The sequence below is a fragment of the Peromyscus leucopus genome, chromosome 5, assembly GCF_004664715.2.
Source record: "Peromyscus leucopus breed LL Stock chromosome 5, UCI_PerLeu_2.1, whole genome shotgun sequence".
NCBI classification, from domain to species: domain Eukaryota; kingdom Metazoa; phylum Chordata; class Mammalia; order Rodentia; family Cricetidae; genus Peromyscus; species Peromyscus leucopus.
The window spans coordinates 5,841,155-5,867,676 of NC_051067.1; the positions used below are offsets into that span (position 1 = coordinate 5,841,155).

The following is a 26,522-nucleotide window of genomic DNA, read 5'->3' on the forward strand; positions in this document are numbered from 1 at the left end:
CCTGGGGAAAAGGGGTGTAAGTTCTTATCTACACTTAGGAATCCTGGTTTAAGCTTCTCTTTGTCTGTAGGGGATAGAGTGGGGGGGTTTACTGAGGTATCACACTTCCCCATCTGGCTCTTTCTCATCTTCCATCTCGTTCCTCTAGTACTCTCTTGTAGCCCTTCAATCTACTTCTTCCCCATCTCAGTTTGTTCCTCTCAAGTTCTTACCCATCTAGTTCTTCCATTCTCTTTTCTCTTCTCTGTCCTGTCATGCCCTGGGAGTTCTGGTATATATACACTTACAAACAGTATTCCCTTAGCAGTGCAAAACCAGGCTTCCAGGGTCAAACGGAGGGGTAATAAGAATTACATAGGGAGGCAATAACCATTAATTATCACTTGCAGCTCAAAGGGAAGTGACCAATGAGGAAATGAATTAACCAAAGGCTAAATTCAGGTAAGAAGAGGGATCTTATGTGTTCAACTATAGTCTTAAACGTGATTAGTAGAAAATGTTAAGAATCTATAAGTTGCTAGGTCAATGGGAGAAAATAAAACTGTCTTCTTTTTTCCTGTGGCTCCTATCTGTCCAAGCTATCTGCCGTTTTTCTGCAGGGTGGGGGAAAGTGTGCTCGGTCGCTAAGTAACCTGTGTACAGGTAGGTGCCTCTGGTGATAGTTAAAGGGAGATCGGGAACCGGAGGTAAGATTTGGGAAAGGAGGAAGTTAAGCTTAATTGGCACATCCGCCAGGCCTTCTCAAACAGGTAGTCTGGACGCTTAAGTCTGTTCTTAGAGAGTACAGAGGTATCTCTGATAAGGTACTTTCCTCCAACTGAGGATGGACCTGGCTGGATGCTGCCAATGATGATAATTACAGGGAGGCTTGAACTGGGGTTCTGGCTGAGCATAGCTGTCAGCACAGAAAGTTATCTAAACATTCCTAGAAGTGGTTAGGTAAGGAGTTAGAGGTCTATAAAGTTGGTAAGGCTGTAAGAAAGGAGGGTCTGAGCTAAATTGTGTAAAGCTATTACTTAACATCCACCTGACCTAGGCGGTGTCTCCTTGTGGAATTTACCTTAAATCAGGAGACTTTCATGTGGACTGTTATTACTGTTAGTCCTTGAAAGTGGCTAAGGGAGATAATCTGATTCCAGAGAAACCCTTTCCTGAGGCTGTTCTCCAAATACCTTAAATGTGTATGTCCAGAGAGTGATCAGTCCACAGTTAGTCCTTCTTAGGGAAAAATCAATTGGGAAAACTATGAAGGCACACATGATTTTCATAACAGAAGACAGCTGATATATAACAAGCCAAGTAACACCAAAAACTCCTTGGGATTTGGCTTCCTCTGGAGGAATTCCCTGATCCCTCCAGGTAGTGACTTTGCCATAACCAGCTGAGTTCTTGTGATATATTCCTGCGGCCCGCAGCAATTACTATTTATGTCTATGGGTGTTTTGCTTGCATGTGTGTCTATGCACAGTGTGTGCATTTGATGCCCTTGAAGACCAGAAGAGAGCATTAGCTCTCCTGGTTGTGAGCTGCCACATAGGTCTGGGACCGAACCTGCGACCTCTGGAAGAGCAGCCAGTGCTCTTAAAGGCTGAGCCATCTCTCCAGCCTGAGAACTTTGGTCTTGTTAGTGTCCCAGATGACTCTCACTGGTGACCCTGTGAGAGCCTAGTACAGTGGGCAGCACATTCACCATTAATCTGTAGGGAAACTAGCACAGTATTACTGCAGTGCCTGCTGCTTTTGTTCTCTCTGAAGGGGACCCTGCGGAAGGCACTGGAGGCCAACTTGCTCTAAAGGCTGTGTAGTGAGTTCCAGGCTTCAGGTTCTGTGCTCCGACCTGAGGCTTAACCAAGGGACATCATGGGATATCCCTTTTCTATATATTTTCTATATGGTGTGAGACGAGAGGGACCTACAGCTACTAATATCTAGCTTTTGGCTTCTTCTTTCCAAAGGACCTTTCTTTGCCGAGAGAATACAGTGAATATAGTCTGGTCCCGCTGGACCTTCCTTAGTGTAGCTCTGCCTTCCCTAGATGACTGCCTGTCTTTATTATCTCATTGCTGGCTTGAATATAACATTCTTGGGCCCCATGTATGAGGCCTGGCATGAACTGACTGCTTCTGAGCTCTGTCCTGGGAAGACTTGTGGAGGGAATTGTTAATCTCTAAGCTTTGGCCGCCTTACCCTGGATTCCTTATCCCCTGGGTGATCCTCCATACTGTCGATGACTGGAGGTCCTCGCTCTCTAGGGCCTAAACCCTGCTGGTCGCTTACTTGGAGGAGCTTATGGCCTCCTCACTTTCCTTTGGACTCATTGCCTGGTTTCTTCCCGCACGGGAACCCGAGGACTCACAAGGTAAACACTGTCTTACCTGCTTTCCCCTCTTCTCTTGCTGGCTTTTTCTCTCCCCCAATCCTCCTGCTTTTTCACTACATGAAGGAGTCTGGGCTGTGCCTCCCGAAAGCGATGTGAAAGCAGGGGATGGAAGGAGATAAAGCCAGGCTTAGATTTAGAGAGGGGGAGCAAGGAGGCACAAGCTGTTGGTAGTCTCAGCCCACGTAACTTTCGTTTCCCCAAGGCTTGTTGAGTGCCTGTTATGTGCTGCATGCTAAGAAGATGGAACTAAGGCACCATATTGGTTCTCATGGAGCTCAAAGTCTCACGGAGTCAAACTTGCCAAAGCCACTTATTAAATTTTCAGGAATTTTGTGACTCAGTTATTCAATTTGGCTATTATGAAAATTAAATAACATAAATTATATTAAAATGTTCAGGGCTCACAACTCTCAAATATTACTCTCACCTAAGCCTTTGAATTTAGATCTGTTGTATCTCATAGGAAATGGCTGTACATTAGGAGCATATGTCTGTCTCCAAATCCCAAGAGACAAGTTGGCAGTTTGAAATCTCTCATGGAGGGATGACTTATACTATGGGAAATAATAAATAACCGTAATTAGTCAGGGTGCTTCTCCTACCCAGCCCCCGTCCAGCTGTGACCGTTGTGCAGTACACACCATGTGGGGAAGACAACAGAGGGAGGTTCGGAGCATGATGGGAGCATGGAGAGAACTGGTCAGGCGGCGAGTGGAGGGGGGTAGGAAAGGCTTCTGGGTAGACACGTGAGGAGAGAAGGTGGTGATGGGGCGTGTGCTTTAGGCAGACACGCTTTACCAAGCCAGAGAGCATCAGAGTCTCCTGGGCAACGGTGGGACTATAAAAGACCATGACAGTTCTCTGAGATTCATTCTGAATCCTGTGAGGAATCAGGAAGAGGCTTCGTGTCGAAGTGCCTTGACCTAGCTCACAGCTCACACTGTGGAGGAGTTAATGGTGATAACCCAGGAAACAGGAGAGGCAGGAGGGAGCTTGTGGCAGGAGTGACCAAGAGAAGATGGGCAGCAGGGATGTTAGAGAGCACAGAATCAGACTTGTGGGTGTAGGTGACAGGTGTGTGCATGAAATAAGCTATGGAGGACAACGCCCCAGTTTCTGTCTTGGATAGGTGTGTTTGTAAGTGGTACAGCTCGGAGGGGAAAGTTTGCCCAACCTCAAGTGTTACAGTTTCCCCAGTGTAAGTGTTACAGCTCTGCTCAGGGGTGTGTGTGTGTGTGTGTGTGTGTGTGTGTGTGTGTGTGTGTGTGTATGTGTGTGAAGGAGGTTTCCCCAATGTAAGTGTTACAGCTCTGCTCAGGTGTGTGTGTGAGTGTGTGTGCATGTGCGTGTGTGTGTGTGTGTGTGTGTGTGTGCGCGTGTGCGTGTGCGTGTGCGTGTGCGTGTGTGTGTGTGTGTGTGTGTGTGTGTGTGTGTGTGTGAAGGAGGTTTCCCCAATGTCAGTGTTACGGCTCTGAAGGGAAAGGTATCTTTGCAGTCAGGAGCCAAGGAATACCACAAAGTCACACCACACAACAAACCTCACACAAGAGATTTATTGGGAGGGAAAACTCCAGAAGGGTGGCTGCCTCTGCTTGGGTGAAAAGCAGCAGAGGACTGAGCAGCAGACAGAGTTTATATAGCATTTCTTGGGGATGGAGCTTTCCAGGGTGGGGATTGGTAGGATTTCAAGTCCAGAGCCTGAGGTGAGCTCAGGGATTGGTGGGATTTTAAGTCCTGAGCTTGGGCTTTCTTTCTCTGTAGGGCTGGGTCTGTGTCAAGCAGTTAAGGCAGTTAGAGTATTCTGTGGGTAGAATCTGGTAGTTGGAGGTCTTCAGGGGGCTTACAGTGTTCCTGTTGGTTACATCTTGTGAGGTAGCGAATACAGAAAGAAGAACCAGCTTGAGAGAGGGCAGTTTGGGATATGTGTGGATTCACTTATGTAGAGTCTCAGGAGGGGAGATGGTAAGACACTGGTTATGGGATTGTAGGACAGGGGAAGTGGTGGACTCTAGAGGCATAGTCAGAGTGGTATCTTCTTCATTTGTTTGTTTGTTTTTTCAAGACAGGCCTTCTCTGTGTAGCCTTAGCTGACCTGGAACTCACTCTGTAGCCCAGGCTGGCCTCGAACTCTCAGAGATCCGCCTGCCTCTGCCCCTGGAGTGTTGGGATTAAAGGCGTGCGCCGCCGCCGCCGCCGCCGCCGCCGCCGCCGCCGCCGCCGCCGCCACCACCACCACCACCACCACCGCCCGGCTAGAGTGTGTCTTTTATGCATACTGCTCAATAGTTTCTGTGTGTTCCTTGCTAGTTCTGCCCCGAGGCCTGCTTTACGTCAGTACCTGCAGTTGTTGGCCGTGGGGGAGGCAGACTGCAGCTCCACTCTGTATCCAACACTTGTGAGGACAGGCGAAGGCTTTCAGCTCAGAACCCATCCATGACATACAACGAGGGCCTGCTGCATCAAAATCCTGTGCTGGGTGGGCTCAACTGCCAGTCATACAGAGTTGTGGGGGATCCACCATACAAGGCTGCTCAGACATGGGTTTAAGCCATAGAAAGTCTTTATCAGCTGGCTGGTGACTACACTGGGTGTTCAGGATCCCAGTGTAGCCCCGAGCCTTTCTCAGGGTGAGCTTTTAAGCACAAAATCTATATTCTGGGTTGTCATATTTCAGTTAACAAGAACAGCTAGACAGAAGCAGAACTAACTACAGATGCCAAAAAGCAAGGTTAGTACATTTAGAGACTTCCTACGACTGTGGGCTTTGATGGATTAGGTCTCTGCTTTTGTTTTGGCAGGTGGTGCTGTGTACACGCTGAGTTTTGCAGCCTGAATGGCACTTCCATCATGGAGTCAGTTGTGCTAAGGACACTTGGTCCTTACCTGTCAGTATGTTGAATCTGGTGTGAGGGGAGGATGGTTAGATAAGGAAATGAAAGGCAATTGAACATGACTGTGTTCTGTGTACTGGTTGGGTCACAGGCTAGGAATGCAACAGGAATTCAGGAAAGGAAGGGAACAATTGGGGCTGAAGTTAGTTCCAAGGCTGCCTGGAGGAGGCAAAGCTGAAGTATCCTCACGGGACAGACACTCCGGTTGTGATGCTGGGAAAGGGAGGGGAAGTCCATCCACAGTGGCCATTCATCCACTTAGCACACAACGACACTCAGTACATGTTCGAGGAAGGTCAGGCTGGCGGTTCAGGTTCAGGCCGGATGGCGTGCTTGTGGGGTACCTGCATACTGGGCAAGAGTCATGACTTTAGGCTGAGGATTTTTGAGATTCATTTTGCTTTAGTAGGTTTTTGTTTGTTTGTTTGTTTTCCCTTTTCTTCTTTGAGACAGGGTTTCTTTGTGTAACAGCCCTGGCTGTCCTGGAACTCGCTTTCTAGACCAGGCTGGCCTCAAACTCACAGAGATCTGCCTGCCTCTGCCTCCTGAGTGCTGGGATTAAAGGTGTGCACCACCACTGCCCAGCTCGCCATAGTAGTTTTTGAAACATAATCTTACATGGCTAGTAAATACATATAGCAGATGGCCGCTGTGAAGAGTCTAAGGAAACACTGAAGGAAGACCCCAGACTCAAATAGTATGCAAGAACAAAGAACGTTTATTATACCAACGTGCATGTGGGGTCGTTCACTTGTACAAAATGGCTACAACCCCAAGAGGGACATGCAGGCTCCTTTTAATCACAGCTAAGGGGAGTGTCAGGGTCAACTACATAATTGGTTAAGCAGGCAGCAGTTACATTAGTGTATTTCTAATTGGCTGAGGTTTAGTCTTATCGTTTTTGGACACATCTGCCCAAGCTTAGATGTGACTCAGAGGAGGACACTGTGATTGAGACACCATGAGGCCGACTTAGACACTCTGTTCGTTCTCTCCCTCGACCCTGAATGTAAGGGCCTTGTAGATAAGTGGCCCTTTGTTGGAAAAGATACCTGTTTATCCTTCTCAAGGACTGGAGCCTAAATTCGGTTGAGAAGGTGGGAGAGTTTAACCCCTTCATGTGGATGGTGAGATAGGACAGGAGCCCACTCACCTTCCGGAAGGGCAGTTTGGCAGTGGTGTGTGGTGTGCAGGAAGCCTGGAAAGAACATCTGCAGTGAGGAGGTCAGGTGAGAGATCAGTGTAATGGTCCAAAACAATAACAACAACAACAAAAACCCCAAACGGCTCAAGAAGGAAGGGACAGCCATGCCTGGCCCTTTCTGAGGCTTGGCTGTCTTAGTCTGAATGGAGTCAGCAGACACCTGGGAGAGACACATGCAGTGAGCCAACGTGTAACACTCCCTTTCTGTGAGCTGCTGACGGGTTCCTAGTCTGTTTTTTTTTTAATTTTTATTTTTTTAATTTATTTTATAAATTACACTCATGATATTCATTACTTACACTCATGATATTAATCACATTTGTGGTATTCATAGATTACATTCGCAGTATTCATTCAATTATATATATATATATATATATATATATATATATATATATTAATTTTAAATGTTGAATGTCATTTCTTGAAGGGGGTAGGAGGTCTTAAATACAGGCTTACAGCACAATGGGAGGACCCCGGAGGGCAGAAGTTCGCTACTGATGTTTTACAATCTTGCATCTAAGCTGTTAATGCCCATTATTCAGGATACACAGACAAGGAACTTCCCTTAAGCATTCAGGAGGATGGAACCTGGCAGGGAATTAGTATTGGGAGGATATCAAGGTCAAGGTCAGCAAGCAAGGCAACAGTTACCCAAAACAGGGGCCAGGGCCCTGCTGTTTTTTTTTTTTTTTTTTAAGATTTATTTTTATTATCTTATTTATATGTGTATGTATGTACATGTATGCATGTGTGCGTGCATGCATGAGTGTGTGTGTGCATGTGTGGGTGCTGGGAACACAGCTCTAGTCCACTGGAAGAGCAGCAAGCACTCTTTACTCTGAACCATTTCTCCAGCTCCAGTTCTTGGCATTTTTACCACTTGGGCTAAAGAAATCATTCACCGCATGGCATCAATGTTGGTCACACAAGTAAGTTGACTAGTAAGCAGAATAATGTGTGAAATTAATTGTCGCGTTAGATCCTTAGACATTTGCTCAAGTGGATTCATTTGGGGGTGTTCTGAGTCTGTTAAAGCTCACACAAAAAGTGGCATAGGTGACTATTCTGAGAACATTTGTGGTCGGTTACCTTGATTTCTTAAGTATGGTCTGATTCAGTGGCATGAAACCCTGGACACTGGGGTGTAGATGAAGGTTCTATTAATCAGCAGCCAGAGCTTCAGGGCCACTGGGAAGGGCACAGATGAACTGATTATGGAGGGCAGTTGATAGGCTGTGTATCCCTTGCCAGCTCATGGAGCCTGGAAGGCTGAGTCTCTTTAGATTGGGTCTGAGACACGTGTGTGTGTGTGTGTGTGTGTGTGTGTGTGTGTGTGCGCGCGCGCGCACGCACTTATGTACATGGTGTACAGTTTGCTGAGTGTATAAGCTGCAGTACAGAAGGTTTGAGAATCCTGGGACTCAGAACCCACTTTGTTCCTTCCTGTGGGATCACGCATCAGATTCTCTACATCTCTGAGCTGAACAATGGTGATGTCACCAAGAAGCTTGCATCTTTTAGAAGGCAGAGGTTTAGAACCGCTTTGGATTGACTGTGTCCTCATGGAGCTGTTGTAGGGCAGGAGGAGAAAGCGGCCTGGAGTTCTTGCTGGTGTCAAGACTAGTCTGTGTTGGGGTGGCCGGGGCACGTTGGCAAGTCATCGTCCTTCCAGGGAGGCCCCAGTGTGAGTTATACTTCATTGGACTTTGTAGGCAGTCCATACTGGAGACCCTTTATAAACAGAGTTGCATTAACAGGCACATGTGTTGTTCCTGGGCCATTTAGAAGGTTAGAAAACAGAAAAGCAAAGGTAGAGTCACTGCAGACAATGTGTCAGTTCCTCCGAAACACTGCCCTTCGGTCTACCCCTTCTGCATATTTGTGAAGCCGAGCTGACAGCTGTCCTGAATTCTAATCTATGTGTTCGCTGTCTAGGATCTTCAGCAGTTCCTTGATTTGCTCCGTATTTGCTCTTCTTATCCTGGCTTTTCCACATTGAAAGATTAAAGGGGAGATCTACATATCATCGTTTCATTATATATGTAAGATGATTTGGTAAAATGCAGTATAAACATGATTTAAAAGATTAAATGAAAATAGAGAATTCTTCTCTCCCCTCCTCTCCCTTGTCACATACCTTATCACTGTCCTCTCCTCTTTCCTTTCAATTTTGACACAACCTCTGCCTATCTAGTCCAGGCTGCTTGGAACTCATTGTGTAGCCCAGGCTAACCTTGAACTCACAATCTTCTTGCTTCAGCATATGGTGGGATTACAGACATGTGCCATCACACCCAACTTGGAGGTTTTTTTTTTAGCTCTATAAAATGCATTTAGCAAAATCCTATAATAAGTACATGCGATGGGAAACATTAGAATGTCTTTGAAATCAGGACCATGACAGGAATATTCATGATTTCTCTTTCTCTTTGGCATTATTTTATCATCTTAGCCAGTGCAGAATTTCTTTCAGTAAAGAAATGCACAAAGATGATTAGAATTATGTATTCAAACTGGTTAAAAAACAACACAACTCAAGGGGCTGGAGAGATGGCTGCGCTTCCAGAGGCCTGGGTTTTGATCGCAGCACCTGTGGGTAGCTCACAAACATATGTAACTCCAGTTCTGGGGATGAGAGCCTCTCTTCCGGCCTCCATAGGCACCAGGCACACACTTGTGGTACACAGACATATATGAGACAAAATACCCATAAGCCTAGAATAATTAAAAACAATAGAAGCTACTAGGCTTAGTGGCACAGGCCTGTCCTCCCAGCTACTCAGGGAATTGAGGCAGGAGGATAATACATACAAAGACACACACACACACACACACACACACACACACACACACACACAGAGGGAGAATAAGGCAGATAGACAGAATGGGAACATCATCACATCATCTCTGGCATTATACACTAATAATATAAAGTTTATCTACAAAGAACATTTGATTGAATTAATGACAAACAATTTGATACAATGGTATCAAATTTGGTATGGAGCGTGGCTAGAAGATCAATTTGTAAATGTTAGTTATATTTCATAAATTTCAACAAGCAAATACACCTTATAAAGGACAATTTCTTTCTTTCTTTCTTTTTTTCTGTTTTTCTCCTCCCTTTCTTTATTTGTGTGTGTGTGTTTTGAGACAGGGTTTCTCTGTGTAGCCCTGGCTATCCTAGAACTAGCTCTGCAGACCAGGGTAGCCTTGAACTCTGAGTTCCACCTGCCTCTGCCTCCTGAGTGCCGGGACTAAAGGTGCGGGCCACCACTACCCAGCTAAAAAGACATTTTCCATCATAAAATAATAAGAAAAACTGTAATATACTTAGGACAAAATTTAACAAAATGTGTATAAGATCTTCAGAGAAAGACACAGATGCATGAGTGATGTTAAAAAGGGCCCATGGGGCTGGAAAGATGGCTCAGTGGTCAAGTGTTTACTGCTCTTGCAGAAGCCTGGAGTTCAGTTCTCAGCACTCACATAGCAGCTCATAACTGACTGTAAGACTAGTTCTGAGGATCTGAAATCCTCTTCTGGCCTCTGTGGGCTCCTGAATACATGTGGTACACACATGTACACTCAGGCACACACATATGTACACTCAGACACACACAAGTACACACAAATAAAAAATTCAAAGGATGTAAGTAAACAGAAGATATCCCATGTTCATGGATAGGGAGAAATAACTCAAAAGAAATGTTGGTTCAATCTAAACTGATCTATAAATTCAATGCACTCTCTATCAAAGACCTATCAGGGTTTTCATGGAACTTGACAAGCTGATTTTTAGAAAGAATAAAAGGACTAGATTGAATGAATACACAGGTGATTTCCCAAGAGCAATCAAAGCCTTGAGGACTTAACCTGTCAAAAATTAGACATTACGAAGCTACAGAAATAAGGTGTTTGTATAAACTGACCTGTGCAATTGACTGGCGAGACAAAAACAGATCATTATGTATGTGAAGCCTTGTGAGCTGCGGCATCGTGACAGGGAAAGGGGACAATAGGAATCAATAAATAGAAGCCACTGGAAAAATTGAATTTCCTTTTTACATTGTGTTATACGATTCAGTATCTAATAAATGAAGAGTTTGCATCTCAAAAGTAAAAGAATGCACTCTTACCAGGAAGTTGGACATACGCTTCTGGCCTTGGGATGCAGACTTTTCATCCTTGCTGGGAGCTTCCTCTCTCTGGCCATATTTTCTGGCTTGAGATTTTAGTTTACTGATATATTGTTTATGTGTATGAGTGTTTTGTGTCTCTGTACCACATGTGTGCCTGATACTGGTAGAGCCAGAAGATGGTGTCAGATCCCCTGGGACTGAAGTTATAGGTGGCTGCCACATGGGTTCAGGGAATCAAACCCAGGTCCCCTGAAAGAGCAGCCTTAACCACAGAGCCATTTCTCCAGCCCTTTGGGAATTTTTTTTAACCTACTTGAATGAGTAATTCTAATCATCTTTGTGTATCTCAATATTTATCTTCCTCTGTTCAGTTGGCTTCCTTGTGCAAAGACTCCAAACAGCCCCAGAGCTCACTGGCATGCTCAGGTGAAGTGGGGGAGGCAGGAAGGTGGGGAAGGTAGGAGCCAAAGGAGGGTCTGCTATGCCAGATAAACCGCGGGTCTGGCATTTTCAGTGGTGAATACCAGTGTGAACTCCGTAAAGACACCCAGGACTTGGGTGCATCCTCTGAAAAAAGCATCTCTGTCTCCAGCAGTGTGCAAGGTGAGGAGGCGGCAGATGGCGGATGCTTGCCAGGGAGTCTAAGGACCACGGTCAAGGTCCGAGAGCTGGGATGAACCGCCAGTTCCCAACTCTGCACAAGTGGGAACATTTCTGTTTTCCTGCTCACACAGTGGAGTCCGGGCCAAGCAGTTCCCTCCAAGGTTCTGGATTGGACCTGGGAGCTCCTGTCTGAGGAAAATATCCCTTCCTTGTTCACTCTTTTGATTCCTCCCTCTACTCCCATGACTCTGCAGCACATTCCCAAGTTTTATACCTTGATTTCAGCAAGCAGTGTCGAGACAGTGGGCATTGGACTGCACCTGCTCTTCACATAGGCCATGCAGTCTGTTTTCCATCACAGCTGCAGACTCCTATTTTTCTTTCTAAAATTCTTACTTTTACTTTACTTTATGTAGATGGTGTTTTGCCCCTGTGAATGTCTGTGTGTCGTGTATGCTTGTGGTGCCTGTGGAGACCAGAAGAGAGCTCCGATCCTCTAGAACTGGAGTTACAGACAGCTGTGAGCCATCATGTGGGTGCTGGGAATCGAACTCAAGGTCCTCTGTGAGAGCAGCCAGTGCTCTTAACTGCTGAGCCCTCTCTCCAGCCCCACTGCCTGTCCTTCAGTGGAATTATGGTTTCCCAAAAGCTTTCGCTTGTGAGTCCCCGTTGTCTAAACTCCAGTCACTGTGGTTTTTCTAGATTATAGATATGTTCATATCTATATGTTTGCTTTCTGATTAAAACCCATTCCTCCCCTTCCCCCGTCCGAGAGGACAACCCCCCTGACTCACACTTCCTCCTGTGCCTCGTTTCCCTGAACCACATGCACTTTGAACACACTTGCTTCTCCTTTGGTCACTGTGCCTGCTGTTCCCATCGTCTGGGACACTGTCCGCTTTTTAAAGTCCTCTGCTTCTGGGAGGTTCTTCTACCCTGGCATCACTGACTAGATCCCTTGTGCTTCTGCAGCTCCTATGGAACTGTAATGCTTACATTATGATGTTTGGGAGCTGGAGAGCTGGCTCAGCGGCTAAGAGCACTTGATTGCTCTTCCAGAGGTCCTGAGTTCAATTCCCAGCAACTGCATGGTGGCTCACAACCATCTGTAGTGGGATCAGATTTCTTCTTCTGGTGTGCATAAAGACAGAGAACTCATATACATAAAATACATGAATAAATAAATCTTTAAAACCTATGATGTTTGACTGTTACATGGTTTTCTCCTTCACTGAACTCTGAATTTTGTGATGAGAGGGATTGGCCTTTGTTTACCATCATGTCTCCCGTGAACTGAAATATAAGACCTGTCATACATTAGTTCCATTAACTGCTAAGTGGACCAGCATCCCCAAATAGTGAGTATTAGAGTGTTTACACCACCTCCTCTTTGGGGAGAGAGGGAGGGAAGAGTGGAGGGTAACGACCTCTCCCAAAGTCGCATGCCTGGTGGGAGAATGTGAGCTGGAGCCTCCGGAGAAAAGGGCCATGCATCGGAAGGTCCTGCAGAAATGCTGCAGTATGCCCCCCACTGCTTCCTGGGGGAAGACAACAGGCTGACAGAGACGCCCCCGTGGGTGGCTCAAGTCCGTTCACTCCTGGAAGATGTACAACCGGGCTTGCTAATACGTGATCTCTCTTTCCCTCCCTCTTCTGCTCACAGCATCAAGCTGAGCCCTCAGCCCGCAGTGCAGGCCCAGGATGCTGAGAAGAGCCAGAGGACGGTCACTGTCAACGCTGCCCACATGGGGAAGGCCTTCAAGGTCATGAATGAGCTTCGAAGGTACTTTTCTTTTTCTTTTTCTTTTTCTTTTTCTTTTTTTTTGGTTTTTCAAGACAGGGTTTCTCTGCGTAGTTTTGCGCCTTTCCTGGAGCTCACTTGGTAGCCCAGGCTGGCCTCGAACTCACAGAGATCCGCCTGCCTCTGCCTCCCGAGTGCTGGGATTAAAGGCGTGCGCCACCACCGCCCGGCTCGAAGGTACTTTTCTACCCTTCCTGTGCCCTTTCAGATGGAACCTGAAGGGAGAGCTTCATCGGGGCCTAGAATAGACGCTGGCACACACCACCTACTGAATTCTGACTTCTGGCCTGCTCTCGCTCTCCTCCCTTTTCAGATTCTGAGACTGAAATCTCTCCCTTTATAATTATTTAATATCTACATGTTGGTGATTAATCACAGGAGCTATTCATCTGCAGTTGGAGCAGGTCTGTGGATAAGCCTGAGACCCGGTATTGGAATAATTGGCACTGATACGCAGCTGCAGACACGAGATGGTAGAGAGTATGGATTGTTTAGTTTCCCTCTACTGTCCCTTGGGCTGAGTTTGGCTTGGGAAGGCAGCCACACAACTGGCAGAATATGCCTCTCCTGAAATGTACGTTTACTTCGTAAGAAGGATGTGGGGTGAAAGTGCATCCAGTCCCCCAGAACTGAGTGCTGAGGGCGTGAGGGGCATTTGTAAGGCCAGTGTGCATGTTTGGCAAGCGTGTCTCGAGATGGGTTCTGGGCACTGAACGTGTTTTCCTGTCCAAAGCCAATGTGCTGCATCCCTTCCTGTCTCAGCCCCGACCAGGCGCTGGGAGGAGCGGGTGGTGACCACGAGGCCAGGAGTGTGAAAGGTCACTGAAAAGACCTTTAGAGCGAGGGTGCCAGGAGGTAGGAGGTGCAGGCCTGACAGGTCATAGGTGTGTGCACTTTTACTTATTTTTTAAAGGGCCGAGCAGAAACGAGGATGAAAAATGAACTTTGGAGAGGCAGGTGACACTTGAGCTGAGTTTTGAAGGCCAAGTAAGAGCTGAAGACACAAAGGGCAGGGGGGGCAGGGAGGAGACTTCCAGGCAGAGAGAATGGCATATGGCTGAGAGAAGCGTTTGCTAAGTGGGGGACTGACCGTATTTAAACAGACCTTCTATTTGATTCCTTTAGAAAATCTTCCGAACTTTATCATTGTATGTGTGCATGTACGTGTGTGTGTGTGTGTGTGTGTGTGTGTCACAGCGCGCATCTGTAAGTCTGTGTCTGTGTGCAGAGGCATGTTTGTGTTACAGCGTGCATCTGTATGTATATGTGTATGTGTGTGTGGGTGCATGGATGTCACAGTGTGCATTTGGGAGTCAGCTCTCAGTCAGTTCTCTCCTTCCTCGCTTAGGTGGGTCCTGGAGATTGAACTCAGGCTTATGCAGCAAGCTCTCACCCAGTGAGCCGTCTTGCCAGTCCTGAAGTTCTCATTCTCTGTTTATTTTCTAATTTCTCTTTTCTGCATGGTCCAGTATTTAACACGCGCACGCACGCACGCATGCACGCACATACATACACAATTAAATTAAGCAACACATGGCATGTTTGTGTCAGGCCTCCCTCCAGATTCCCCGGAAAGTCTGGGAACTTAGGCAGTGGAGAAGGATGGAAGCCATGTACATGGACCGGGATCTTCCGTCACTGAGAAGTCTCTGTGGCGTTTCCTAGACACCGCTGGAGATCCCCATTTAGTCCCTGAGGGTACAGATTATGTCAGTTAACTAATTTAAGAGTGGGTTTTCTCACCAGGCCTGAGTTTGTCTGTCCAGATTCTCCCACCTCACCGCCAGCTACTACACCCTTTGCTTTTGAGTTAGAAGTCACTGTGGTGTCCCTGTTGGTCCCTGGATTTCACGTCTTTCTACAAGAGTGTCTGCTTGACTTGGGTCTAACTCTGCCCAGGAGTGGTACTTTGCTTCTCCTTTTAGGGCTCACACTACCAACATCTGAGGAATGCTAGCTCCTTCTAGAGGCTGTGGGAAAACGGAGTCTTGTAGGCACACTCAAATGGGCTTGAGAATGCACGTAGGCATATCAAAGATGAAAGACTTCCCACACATGCTGGACTTAGTGTTTGGGAAAACATTGGTCTGAGTACCACCATCCTTCGATGAGATTTAAATGAATAACATTGTCCTTTCTCTTTCTGCTTTGTTCAAAAGGACTATATTCTGTTTATATATTTGAAATTTTTAGTTCAGGTTTAGGCATGGGTTGCCCTCTCTCTCTGTGTTCCTCTCTGGGCTGTAGTTATTGCAGCAGGACATTTAGAAGATGTAGATGATAAAAAAAAAATCACATACAGAGGTGGCTCAGTGGTTTACAGCACCGGTTGCTCTTGCAGAGGACCAGGGTTCAAATCCAAGCACCCACATGGCAGCCCACAACCATTTTTAATTCCAGTTCCAGGGGGTCTGACCCTCTCTTCTGGCCTCTATAGGCACTACATGCACACTGTGCACAGACATACATCCAGTCAAAACACCATATACATAAAATAAAAACAAAGGTTAATTTTTTTTAAAGCCACATAGAACTTTGTTAGTGACCTATTGATATGACGTTGTGGAATCACTTTCTCTTTTTTAGTGTATTTACAGATCTGACTTGTCTCTTAGTTCTGATGTTGAACAATTTTTCCCTATGTCACTATTTTTAGCATCAATCAAATGGATGGATCAATCAAATGGATGGATGGTATTCTGCTTTTGGCATATAGAAAATAAAAGCCAGTTCCCTGCTGATGGATATTACCATTTTCTAATGCCTCGTGTGAAAACCCATTCTCAGCAGTTACCTTTCCATCAATGTGTCCAAATCACAAGCACAGACTCTGCTTTCAGTATTGGTTCTAGTCCATACTAACTGTGTGGCCCTGGGCACCTTAATCTCCCTGACCTCACTTTTGTCAGCCGTAAACAGAGGCTAATAATAATACCATTCTTGCTGCATTGTTAAGAGTGTTGATAAATAAAGTGCTCAGAATAGTGCGAGCCCATGTACTGTAGTTGTTAAATATGTGTGCACCACGGCGGTTATCCCTATAGGTTCAATTCCTGGAAATAGAGTAGATTCAACAGTCTGGATACAATGGTAACGATACATTAGCCACTGCTGAGGGCTGGCCCAGGAGCATTCTGTCACTGTGAGTTTGACAAACACTGACCACTGTTGCAGATATAGGGCAGTGGGTAAGAGAATCAAAGCCTTGCCCCTCAGTGAAGCGTGTGTTCTTGTGGTATTGGGAGCCAACATCAAGCCCCAAGGTATTTGAAGGCTGTCTTTTAAAAAGTAGAGTAGATGGGTAAGGCAGTGAGAAGGCCCGCATTTCCATGCCATTGACCTGGGTGGCTTTAATGGGATCTTCGTGGAGAGCAGGTACGCCGACTCCACTCTGCTGAGATGACGCTAATGAACTGCTCCGGAGTACCCAGGGGCCTGGGCTTGCGTCTCACATTGTCTCCACATTCCCCTCCCTCGCTTTTGAGCTATTTTAGTTCAAGCACACATTCTCTTTGCAATTTATGAATCACACAACTCCTGAGTTTCCTATTCTTTTTACTTCTGTGGTAGAGAACGAGCTGTTGGCATGGCAACCACTCAGCCTTGCTCCTCCTTTGCCTTTCGGTGCTTGGTTCTGAGTGTGGTGCTTTGGGTGGCAGAGCTCCAGAGACTCTGGCTCCTGACCCGGAGACCAGCAGGTAGTGGAGACTAGTCCTTCCCAGAAGAGCACACCCTGACCAGGCCGAGAGAGGGGAGCAGGAAGCATGGAGCAGCCAGACAGTGTTCTCAGTTCTCTCTGCTGAAGGTTGGCTGCACTTGCTAAGGATGCATCCTTTCAGTGAGCGGCACCCGGGCCTCTTGTTGGTTTCCGCTGCCCTCTGCATTGTCCTCTTGAGAAATTATTATTATTTGTGTGTGTGTGTGTGTGTGTGTGTGTGTGTGTGTGTGTGTGTGTTCCTGTGTATGTGGGTGCAAGTGTGTAAGGTGCACATGCATATGTATGTATGTACATTTAGAGACCAAAAGACAACTTCAGGTGTCTTTCCTTAGGTGGCATTCAACTTTTTGTTTTGTTTTGTTTTTTCAAGACAGGGTTTCTCTGTGTACTTTTGGTGCCTGTCCTGGAACTCGCTCTGTAGACCAGGCTGGCCTCGAACTCACAGAGATCCACCTGCCTCTGCCTCCCGAGTGCACCACCGCTCAGCACCATTCAGCTTTTTTAAAGATGGACTCTCAATGATCTGGAACTCACCTAGTAGGTCAGGCTAGCTGGCCAGAGGACCCCAAAGAGATTTGCTTGGGATTACAAGTGTGTGCCCACACATTTAGATTTCTGTTTTTGTTTTTTTAAATTTTGTAATGTGGGGTTTGGAGACTGAGGACCTGCTCGTAAGGCGGACACTTTACCCACTAAGCCATCTTCCACTCCTGTTTTTGACTCTTGTAGCCCAGGCTAGACTCAAATTCCTGATCCTCTTGCCTCCATCTCCTAAGTGCTGGGATCACAGGTGTGGGAGGCCACACTGCCGTATGTAATGCTTCACAGTCATCTACGCTGCAGCTCGTTTCAGCATTGATTCCTTTTTCTGGACAGTGGGATTTCATCCTGGCCTTTGTCCGTAAAGAGCACTGCTTGCTACCCACCTTCTAGGCTTCATTTCTTGAGTGTGGATGTAGGGTTTGGGATTGCCTTTTCCAAATTCTCCAGTTCCTTGCTCACATTTCTCATCAGATGTGATTTTGCTTGTAGGTATTATCTGGGTGTGAGGTCTTATCTGAGGACTTTGAATTTCTGTACAGCTGTGAGCACTGTGTCCTGTGATTATTGGCCATTTCAATGTCTTATTTAGGAAGATATGTTTTGAGATCCCTTGACCCTATTAGGTTATTTTTCTGTTGATTATTCAGATGTAAGTTTGAGTTGGTTTTATATTCTAGACTTATGTCTATTTTCACACAAATGTTTTACCAAAGAAAATCGTTCTATGGGTTAGAAATCCATATTTCTTAATGATGTCCTTTAAAGTGCAAATGTTTTAAACATGAGCATCTGATTTAGCATCTTTTTCTTTTGTTATTCATATTTTTGGTGTGTTAGCTTTAAGGCCATTGTTTATCTGAAGCCGTGATTTTCCTGCGTTTGACTCTTACACTTAGGTATTTGGTTTATTTTGAGAGATTTTTTGTATACGGTATGAGGGAGCAATCCAATCCATTCGACTACATACTTATACCCAGGTACCCTGTCACTATGTGTTGAAAAGACTGTTACTTCGTAGATGACTGCTCATCACACTTGTGAAAAGCCGATTAAAGGACTAGAGAGATGGCTCATGGGTAAAGTGCTTGTGAAGCATGACCCTAATTAGTCTTAATCAATAAAAACCCAGAGTCAGATATTGAGGGTGAAAGCTGAAAGATCAGAGAAGCAGAGCAGCCAGCCATCAGGGACTTCTTACCTCTATGAAACTGAATGGGAGGGGGGATCCTGTCTCTATGAATCTTCAGACTGAACGGGCAGAGATCCTGTCTCCACCCACCTTATATTCCTGTCTCCATCTCCCTAGTGCTGGGATTAAAGGTGTGAGCCACCACAGCCCAGCTCTGTTTCTCTTTTAGACTGGTTCAGTGTAGCCCAGGGTGGCTTTGAACTCCTGATCTTCCTGCTTCTTCCTCCCAAGTCCTGGGATTAAAGGCTTGTGCCACCACTGCCTGGCCTCTATGGTTAACTAGTGGCTAGTTCCACCCTCTTATCTCCAAACAAACGTCATGTGTCAGAACACAAACAAAATATCATACAACGTGCTTGCCATGCACAGGGAACTGAGCTCAGTCCTCCAGCACTCAGGAAAAAACCAGGTGCAGCTTTTGTCTGTAGACTTAGTGCTGAGGGTGGGAGTGGGGGATAGAGACAGGCAGATGGACCCCTGGACGAGGCAGCCTAGCCAATCAGTGGTGAGTTTCAGCTTTAATAAGTGACCCTTATTATCAAAAATGAGGTGGAGGGCTCACAAGATGTTTCAGTGTGTCGCAGCTCTTGCTGCCAACCTTGACGGCTTGGGTTTGATCTCAGGACCCAGGTGGTGGAAGGAGAGAACTGATTCCAGCCAGTTGTTCTTTGACCTTTATGCACACACGCCTGCTTGCCATGGCATGACCTCAATGTGTTCACATGTGCTTGCCATGGCATGACCTCAATGTGTCCACACGTGCTTGCCATGGCATGACCTTCACACACACACACACACACACACACACACACACACACACACACACACACACATGCTTGCCATGGCATGTGCCCACCCCCCAGCAAAATGAATAAATATAACAAATTTCAAAAATAAGGTGGAGAATGACTGAAGAAGATGCCTGACATTGACCTCAGGCCTCCACATGCGTGTGCACACATGTGTGCACCTGTACACAAACATACACCCTCTTATAAGTTAATTGACTATGGATGTCATAAAATACATTAAAAAGTAACAAAAGTCAGTTTTTTATGGGCTCTAGTTTTCTGTTGATCTGTCTAGCTGTCTTAGTTACTGTTACTGTTGCTATGATAAAATACTCCAACAAAAGCAACCTAAAGGATAAAAGGTCTGTGGGGTTCACAGTTTGAGGTCACAGCCCATCAGTCTTGGGGAGGTCACAGCTGCAGAGGTCACACTGTGTTCACGGTCAAGAGTCAGGACCATTGAATGCTGGTGCTCAGCTCTCTTTTTATATAGTCCTGAATCCCAGCCTAGGGAATGGTGCCACTCACGGTGGACAGGTTTTCCCATCTCAGTTAACCTAACCAAGATAATCCCCCATAGGCATGCCTGTAGCCATCTCCCAGGTAATCCTTGGTTTCATCAAGTTGACAACTGAGATACCATCATAAGAGCTATTTTTATGTTAGTGTATTCTTTTGGGGGGCTGGTTCTTTCTCTTTTCAATATTTAAAATAAATAGTCTATTTTTAGACAAGAGTCTCACTGTTTCACCCAAAGTGGCCTAAAACCTGGGTCCCGCAATGTTTGTCCCAGCTAAGGCAGTCAAGAAAATGGTGGAGACTTATTTGCTCATGTTCTGTGGCTAGTTAGGGCAGAGTCAGTTCTGTTGGCGTTTGTGCTGTCTGCTGCAGAACGGGGTCCTAATGGTCTCGACTTCTTAGTTCCCATGGTCTTCCCCGTCCTAGGAGCCCCACCACTGTAGCTCCAGCCCTTGTCTTTTCTCACCCTACGGCCGGTCAGTGATGAAGCCTGGGGATGCTTTGGAGAAAACACTAAACTGTATTCAGGGTTTGGCCTTCGGGCTGGGGCATCCCTTCCCTTTGGGTTCCAGAGGCCAAATTCTGTCCAAGGCCAGTGAGAGCATCTGAGGTTCCCGCTGCCTCTGAGAGAAACTGAGACAGTGCATTGGTGGTTGACATTGGCTAAATGTGCTGCTCCAGAGACAGCAAACACATAACTTCCCTTCCGTCCGTCAGCCCCCGACAGACTTATTGATCCAACATCCTCAGACGGAAGCCGGACATGAGCAAACTGAGATGCACCTCTCATCCTTACCTCCTGTCCTGTCGCTAGCACCTTAAGAGGTCAGGGTGCCATGGAAGGGTCCTGGGGACTCAGGCCCTTGCCTTGTGTGCCTTACTGATTTCTCTGGACCTCAGTTCCCTCATTGTAGGATGCAAGCATAACGATTAGCCTTACTTCAGTGAGTTAGTTGTAGAGAGAATAAATGAAATCGTGTCTGGGAGGGGGTGCTTAGAAAAGCACTCAGCATCTAACTCAGCAAATGCTATCTATTACATCAGTGATAGGTGTGGCAAAAACTTGAAAGGCTGATGGAAAAGTTCTGGGATTGACAAGGTCTTGTGGCACCTTAAGGTGCTCAAATATCCATTTGTTGATCCTTTTCAAAGTCTTACATATACTAGGCAGGCACTCCTCCACTGACCTGAACCCAAAGGCCTATTGTACTTTTTTTTGGGGGGAGGGGGACAGGATCTCACTAAGTTGCCGAGGCTAGCCTTGAACTTGAGATCCTCCTGCCTCAGTCTCCTGAGTAGCTGGGATTTACAGGCTTGTGCCACCAGGCCCAGTTCTCAATTACCCATTCTGTCGATGAATGTGGATTGATTCTTTTCATATATTTGTTTGTTTGAAAAGATGTAGGGCCTACTATGTGGCAGGCATGCAGCCTAGTGTCCAGGGTACAAGATTAAATCTGCTAAGTCCTTTTCCAAGTTCACAGTGCAGTGGAAGTGACAGCCATTTAAAAAGATAGTTGCATGATTCTGGAGTGTGTGTGTGTGTGTGTGTGTGTGTGTGTGTGTGCGCGCGCGTGCATGAGACTGTGTTCAGAGGTCAGAGGAGGACATCAGGTATTCTACTTTATCAAAATCACTCTATCTCTGTTGCTGTATCCTTTGACAGGGTCTCTCTCTGAACTTGGAGTTAGGTTGGCAGCCAGCAAGCCCTAATGATCCTCTCTCTTTGCCCCTCACAAGCTCTGGAGTTCAGGCATGCTCACAGTCACACCTGACTTCTTTTTAATGTAGGAACTGGGGAATATGAGCTGAAATCCTCATTCCCGCACCTGCTGAATTGTCTACCTGGCCCCAGACAACGGTTTTCTTTTCTTTTCTTTCTTTCTTTCTTTCTTTCTTTCTTTCTTTCTTTCTTTCTTTCTTTCTTTCTTTCTTTTTCTTTTCTTTTTTTTTTTTTTTTTTTTTTTTTTTAGCGGTGCAGAAGATTGAATCTGACTTTATGCATGCTATGCAAGTGTACTGCTATTGATCTGCAGCCCAGGCAGGACTCTTAAGGAGTGTAGCCATTGGCGTCTGCTCAAGATCTCTGGGAGTGCTGTGTGTAAGGGTGTCTTGGTGCTAGTGTTCGACCTGGGTGGGAAGAGAAACACCCGAGTCTGACTAGTCTCTTACAAGTCTTGCATATGCAGTGGAGCCCCCAGGGGGAACTCCTGGTCTTGCTGGTGGCACACCTCAGTGACATGCTCCAGTTCCTTGGCATTAAGTCAGTCCCGAGCCACTCCTGCCCCATTCATTGCTGACCAGAGCGATAAGGACAAATGAAGGAGCGTGGGACTTGACAGTCACAGAGCAGTTGGGGAAGTGTGAATGCGAGCTTCCTCAGGGCCCCACTCCCGGCCCGTGTCAAGACAGAGAGTCTCCGTCCAGCCTTCTATATTAACAGTGTGCGATCCGGTGGGGCGGGGTGGGTGTCCATGCTGTGGCCCTTCCTGTCACCCCACCGGTGTCTTACAGTAAGCAGCTGCTGTGTGACGTGATGATCGTGGCAGAAGACGTGGAGATCGAGGCTCACCGTGTGGTCCTGGCAGCCTGCAGCCCTTACTTCTGTGCCATGTTCACAGGTATGGCGAGGGTGCACACAGGGCAGCCTGAGGTGGTGGGAGAACACTGAGGGTGGCTGCATGAGGTGGGGGACAAGGACGAGGGGGTGGTGAGGCAGAGCTATGCAGCCTGCCATGAGGAACATCTGTGTTCTGAGCTTTGGACATGGAGAACTTGAGGGAGCCCCAGCCTCAGCCAGGCCAGATGGCCATGTAATCTTTTGGCCCCCACTGGGAACAAAGGCAGACTCAAAGGGCTCATGAGTCTCCAGCGTCAGCATCACAGCTGTGTGTGTGTGGGGAAACTTGTTCACAGCGTGGACCTCTGACTGTCTGCTCGGGCTGCCGAGGGCTGAGGCAGAGAATATCCAGCGAGGAAGGACGTGGCTTCTTGACTCTTGGCCCGGCACTCTCCCCCAGGGACTGTTCTTGTTCTCCTCTGGTCGGTCGTTTCTCCCAGGCAGGAGCAGGGGCCTCCTGTAGCCTCTCTAAAGGCGTGGCCATCTGGAGAAGTGATGGCAGAGGAACAGCCAATGGCTGCCATAACTCCAGCACCTTCGCCAAGTTTTCAGGAAGAAGTCGGCTTGCCTAAGGATCTCACATACCTTGCGCCTGGGCTGAATCCCTGAGTCCACAGGCTGAGCTGTCTGTCTGTAATACCTCCTTGTACATAGACATGCAGTACTCGAATGACTGCTGCCGGAGGATGCCATCTGGGCATGTGAGACACCATGCCGGCGCAGGTGCCCCTGCCACGTGAGTGTGGTGTCCATGCCCTTACATTCTGGCCTGTGCCCCAGTGTCTGCAACACTTGGCCCTGGCCCTCATGGAACTGCTGCTTCTCATCCTGCACAAGTGCTCCCCTCAGAAAAGCCCCCTCCTCTCATCAACACTCTACACCAAGGCTCTTTCCCTCCTATATCATAACTATTTTTTTTTTAACAAAAACTATAGCCATCTGTTTTTTTTAAACCTGTCTCCTCATTTCTTGTGAAGATGGAGCTCTTGTTTGACCTGCTTGTTACCATGTCTCAAATGCTCACAGCAGGACACGAGTGTTTTGTTCATGTGTATATGAAGTGCTTGAGTGTGAACTCCAGGTGCTTGGGAGACGTGTCAAGGCTGAGTCCACATGCCCACTACAGAAGACAGTGAATGGGTGAAGGTAGGAAGAGTAAGCCTGAGCTTGCAAGGGGAGGTGAATGCAAACATTTTCACTCAGTAGACTTTAATTTTTCCTTACTGTGGTGCACAGCTGGGCAAGAGTGACCTTGTTGGAAGGGCCTTGGTAGTGTCCTGTAAGAATCCCCATGCATGCATCCCCTGCCTCATCACATGAAGGACTTAGACTCAGCTTGGAGTCGTGCACCTGCTGAAGTAGACCAGATGTCCCGTATCACTTGAGCCAGGGCTGGACTTTTGCCGTAGAGCCTGGAAAGCCAGCTGTGTCCATTACCTGGGAACCCCAGCCACCCCCCCTTTAGAGCGCTCTCAAACTCTAGCTACAGGGGCTTCATTTCCTCCCCACTCCTTCCTACACCTGCAACTAGTTATTTTAGAATAATTTGTCTCTCTCCAATAGTTATTCAGCCACAGTTTCAATATGCCAGTCACTCTTTGTATGTGTGGTTTTGTAAGTTCAGTATTGACAGAGGAATCTGCTCAGAAATATAATGAATTGAACTGTTGGCTCCAACGAACATGCCTGTGCGTAGTGGAAATGCCTTAGAAAACAGAAACAGTTGGGGGAGCGCATGCTCCTAGGACAGATCTCGGCCTCCAGCAATTGAAAGGGAGGAGAGAATGGAGAGGAGCACAGTCTAATGTTCTCCCTGCCCAAGCCCTCCACATGACTTGGTTACCGTCAATTCCCTCATCCTTTCCTTACCCTTTCTCCTATCCATCCAAATACCGTCCACACATATTGATTACAAAAGAAAAAGTCAGAAAATGGGAGCAAGCAGAAGGTAAAAAAATAAAAATAAAAATAAATACATGTACTATAGCATTTAGATGACTATTCTTTCAGGTGTTCTATTTATAGATATGTACATATACAACATATCTTTCAACATAAATGCATTCACATATATTTGAATAGCCATGCTTTAATAAACATATATTTAAAAATTGCTATTAACCTGGAATACTTTCTTTTCCATTTCCACTCTGCCTAGCTCCTCTCCATCCTTCATTATGATGTAAACATCAGTGCCCTAGTGGAGTCTTGCATGACCCCCACCCCAAACCTTGTCACCTATTCCCAGGTACCTTACGCTTCTCTTTAGTTATTACTGCTTTGCTTAACACTTCCCTAACCTCTGATCCTCCTTGTCAGTCATCAACTTGATGAGGTCAAGAGCTTATGTCTGCTTATTAAGTACTACCCACCGTGAACAGGCACTTAGCATCTATCCTTAACATGTCCCTGTGTCCATGACATCATGCCTGTATCCTAATTTCAATAGCTTCATAAGATTCCATCCTAACTGAAAATTCATTCCCTTATTTTCTAGAAATTATACTTCTGCCCAGAATTTTCTGTTACAATTGTTTCCCTGGGAATCTGAATCTAAACTGTTATTTACACCTCTAATCATTTTCTTAGAATAGATTCCTATGACAGGAATTACTTAGCTAAAGGCCATGCACATTAAAATAAATCTATTTTAGATCTATTTGTTTTATGTTATGTATATTAGCATTTTATCTGCGTGTATGTATGTGCACCATGTGCATGTCTGGTGCCCACAGGGAAAGAAGAGGGCTCACATTCCTTGGGACCAGAGTTGTGGATGGTTGTGAGCCACATGTGGGTGCTGGGAACTGAACCCGAATCTGAATGTGGATCTTCTGCAAGAGCAACAAATACTCTTAACTGCTGAGCCATCGCTTCTGCCCCACCATGCACATTTTGAAGACCTGGGAGACATGCAGGTGTGTGTGTGTGTGTGTGTGTGTATGTGTGTGTGTATGTGTGAGTGTATGTATGTGTGTGTATGTGTGTGTATGTGTGTGTGAGTGTGTGTGTATGTGTGAGTGTGTGTGTGTGTGTGTGTGTGTGTATCTGAGCATGACTCGAAAGGGTGTGCACATGAGTGCTCTAGTGTACATACTTTTTCACTGTTTGTTCTCATTTTTCTGGTTTTTCTCTCTTTGCTTTTGTTGAGACCTTTAGCTGTCCCAGCCTGTGCTCTGATCCTACATAAGCCTTGTAGATGTTTGAGACCTTTCCGCTCTGTAGAGGTTAAAAAAAAAAAAATCTCCAAAACATTGTAAAATGTTCCTACTTCTCAGCTTTGGGTTTAAAATGTATAAATTCACCATGCAAAGGCCCACATGGCTCCTCTGAAGTCTTTTTCTCTAAGCATGTTCAAGGCCAGAAAGTACAAGTGGCCTTTTTTTGACTGAGAAGTGTGACCAAAGTCTTTCAGTCAGGCTGAAGTGCTGCTACTTTTCATCCCACGGTGGTTCCCAATGTGAATCCACAACCCTGACCATGGTGGTTCTGAATGTGAGTCCACACCCCTGACCATGTCCTACCCATAATAGCATGGGAGAGATGCTGTGAACTAAAAGTCTGAGTGCTTGCTAGAGTATCTACATCCATCCTGCCTGCAAAAAGATCTGGAGTGGGCAAGGAACTTAATGGCCTCCACTGCTTTTAGCACAGGTTGAGTAGAGAGACCAGCAGGGCTATGTGCTGCCCATCCTTTAGTTGGGAATATGGAATGCATAAGACTTGCTCATGTATCCCACCATCTAGCATCTCTACTTCAGGAGACACAAAGTTCTTACGACAACCAGCAGTGTCTGGTCAATTTTTCTCTCCCTCTTTAAAAGAGATTTATTTACTATTATTTTTTTAAATGATGTGTCTATATGTGGGTATGCACACAATGAATTCAGGTGCCCACAGAAGCTAGAGGTGTGCATCCCTAGAATTTGAGTTACAGGCAGTTGTAAGCCGCCCATTGTGGAGCTGGGAACTGAACCTGGATTCTGTGCAAGAGCAGTATTTTTAACTGTTGAGCCACCTCTCTAGCTTCCTTGTCTTTTTATTATGCCCTTTAACCCGTGTTCCGTGTTCTGCTATGTTTTCATTCAGAAATCTTTGATGTACATGTCATCTAGATA

General features: G+C 46.3%; 1 protein-coding gene across 1 annotated transcript in view; it reads left to right on the top strand.

The window, feature by feature from the left end:
• Klhl3 (kelch like family member 3) overlaps positions 1–26,522 on the top strand; it is a 119,621-nt gene that overhangs the window by 8,461 nt on the left and 84,638 nt on the right. Inside the window, exons 2-3 of the mRNA XM_028863293.2 lie at positions 12,887–13,006; positions 22,299–22,405. Of these exons, the coding sequence (XP_028719126.1) occupies positions 12,887–13,006; positions 22,299–22,405 (227 nt within the window). The remainder of the gene's footprint in view (positions 1–12,886; positions 13,007–22,298; positions 22,406–26,522) is intronic.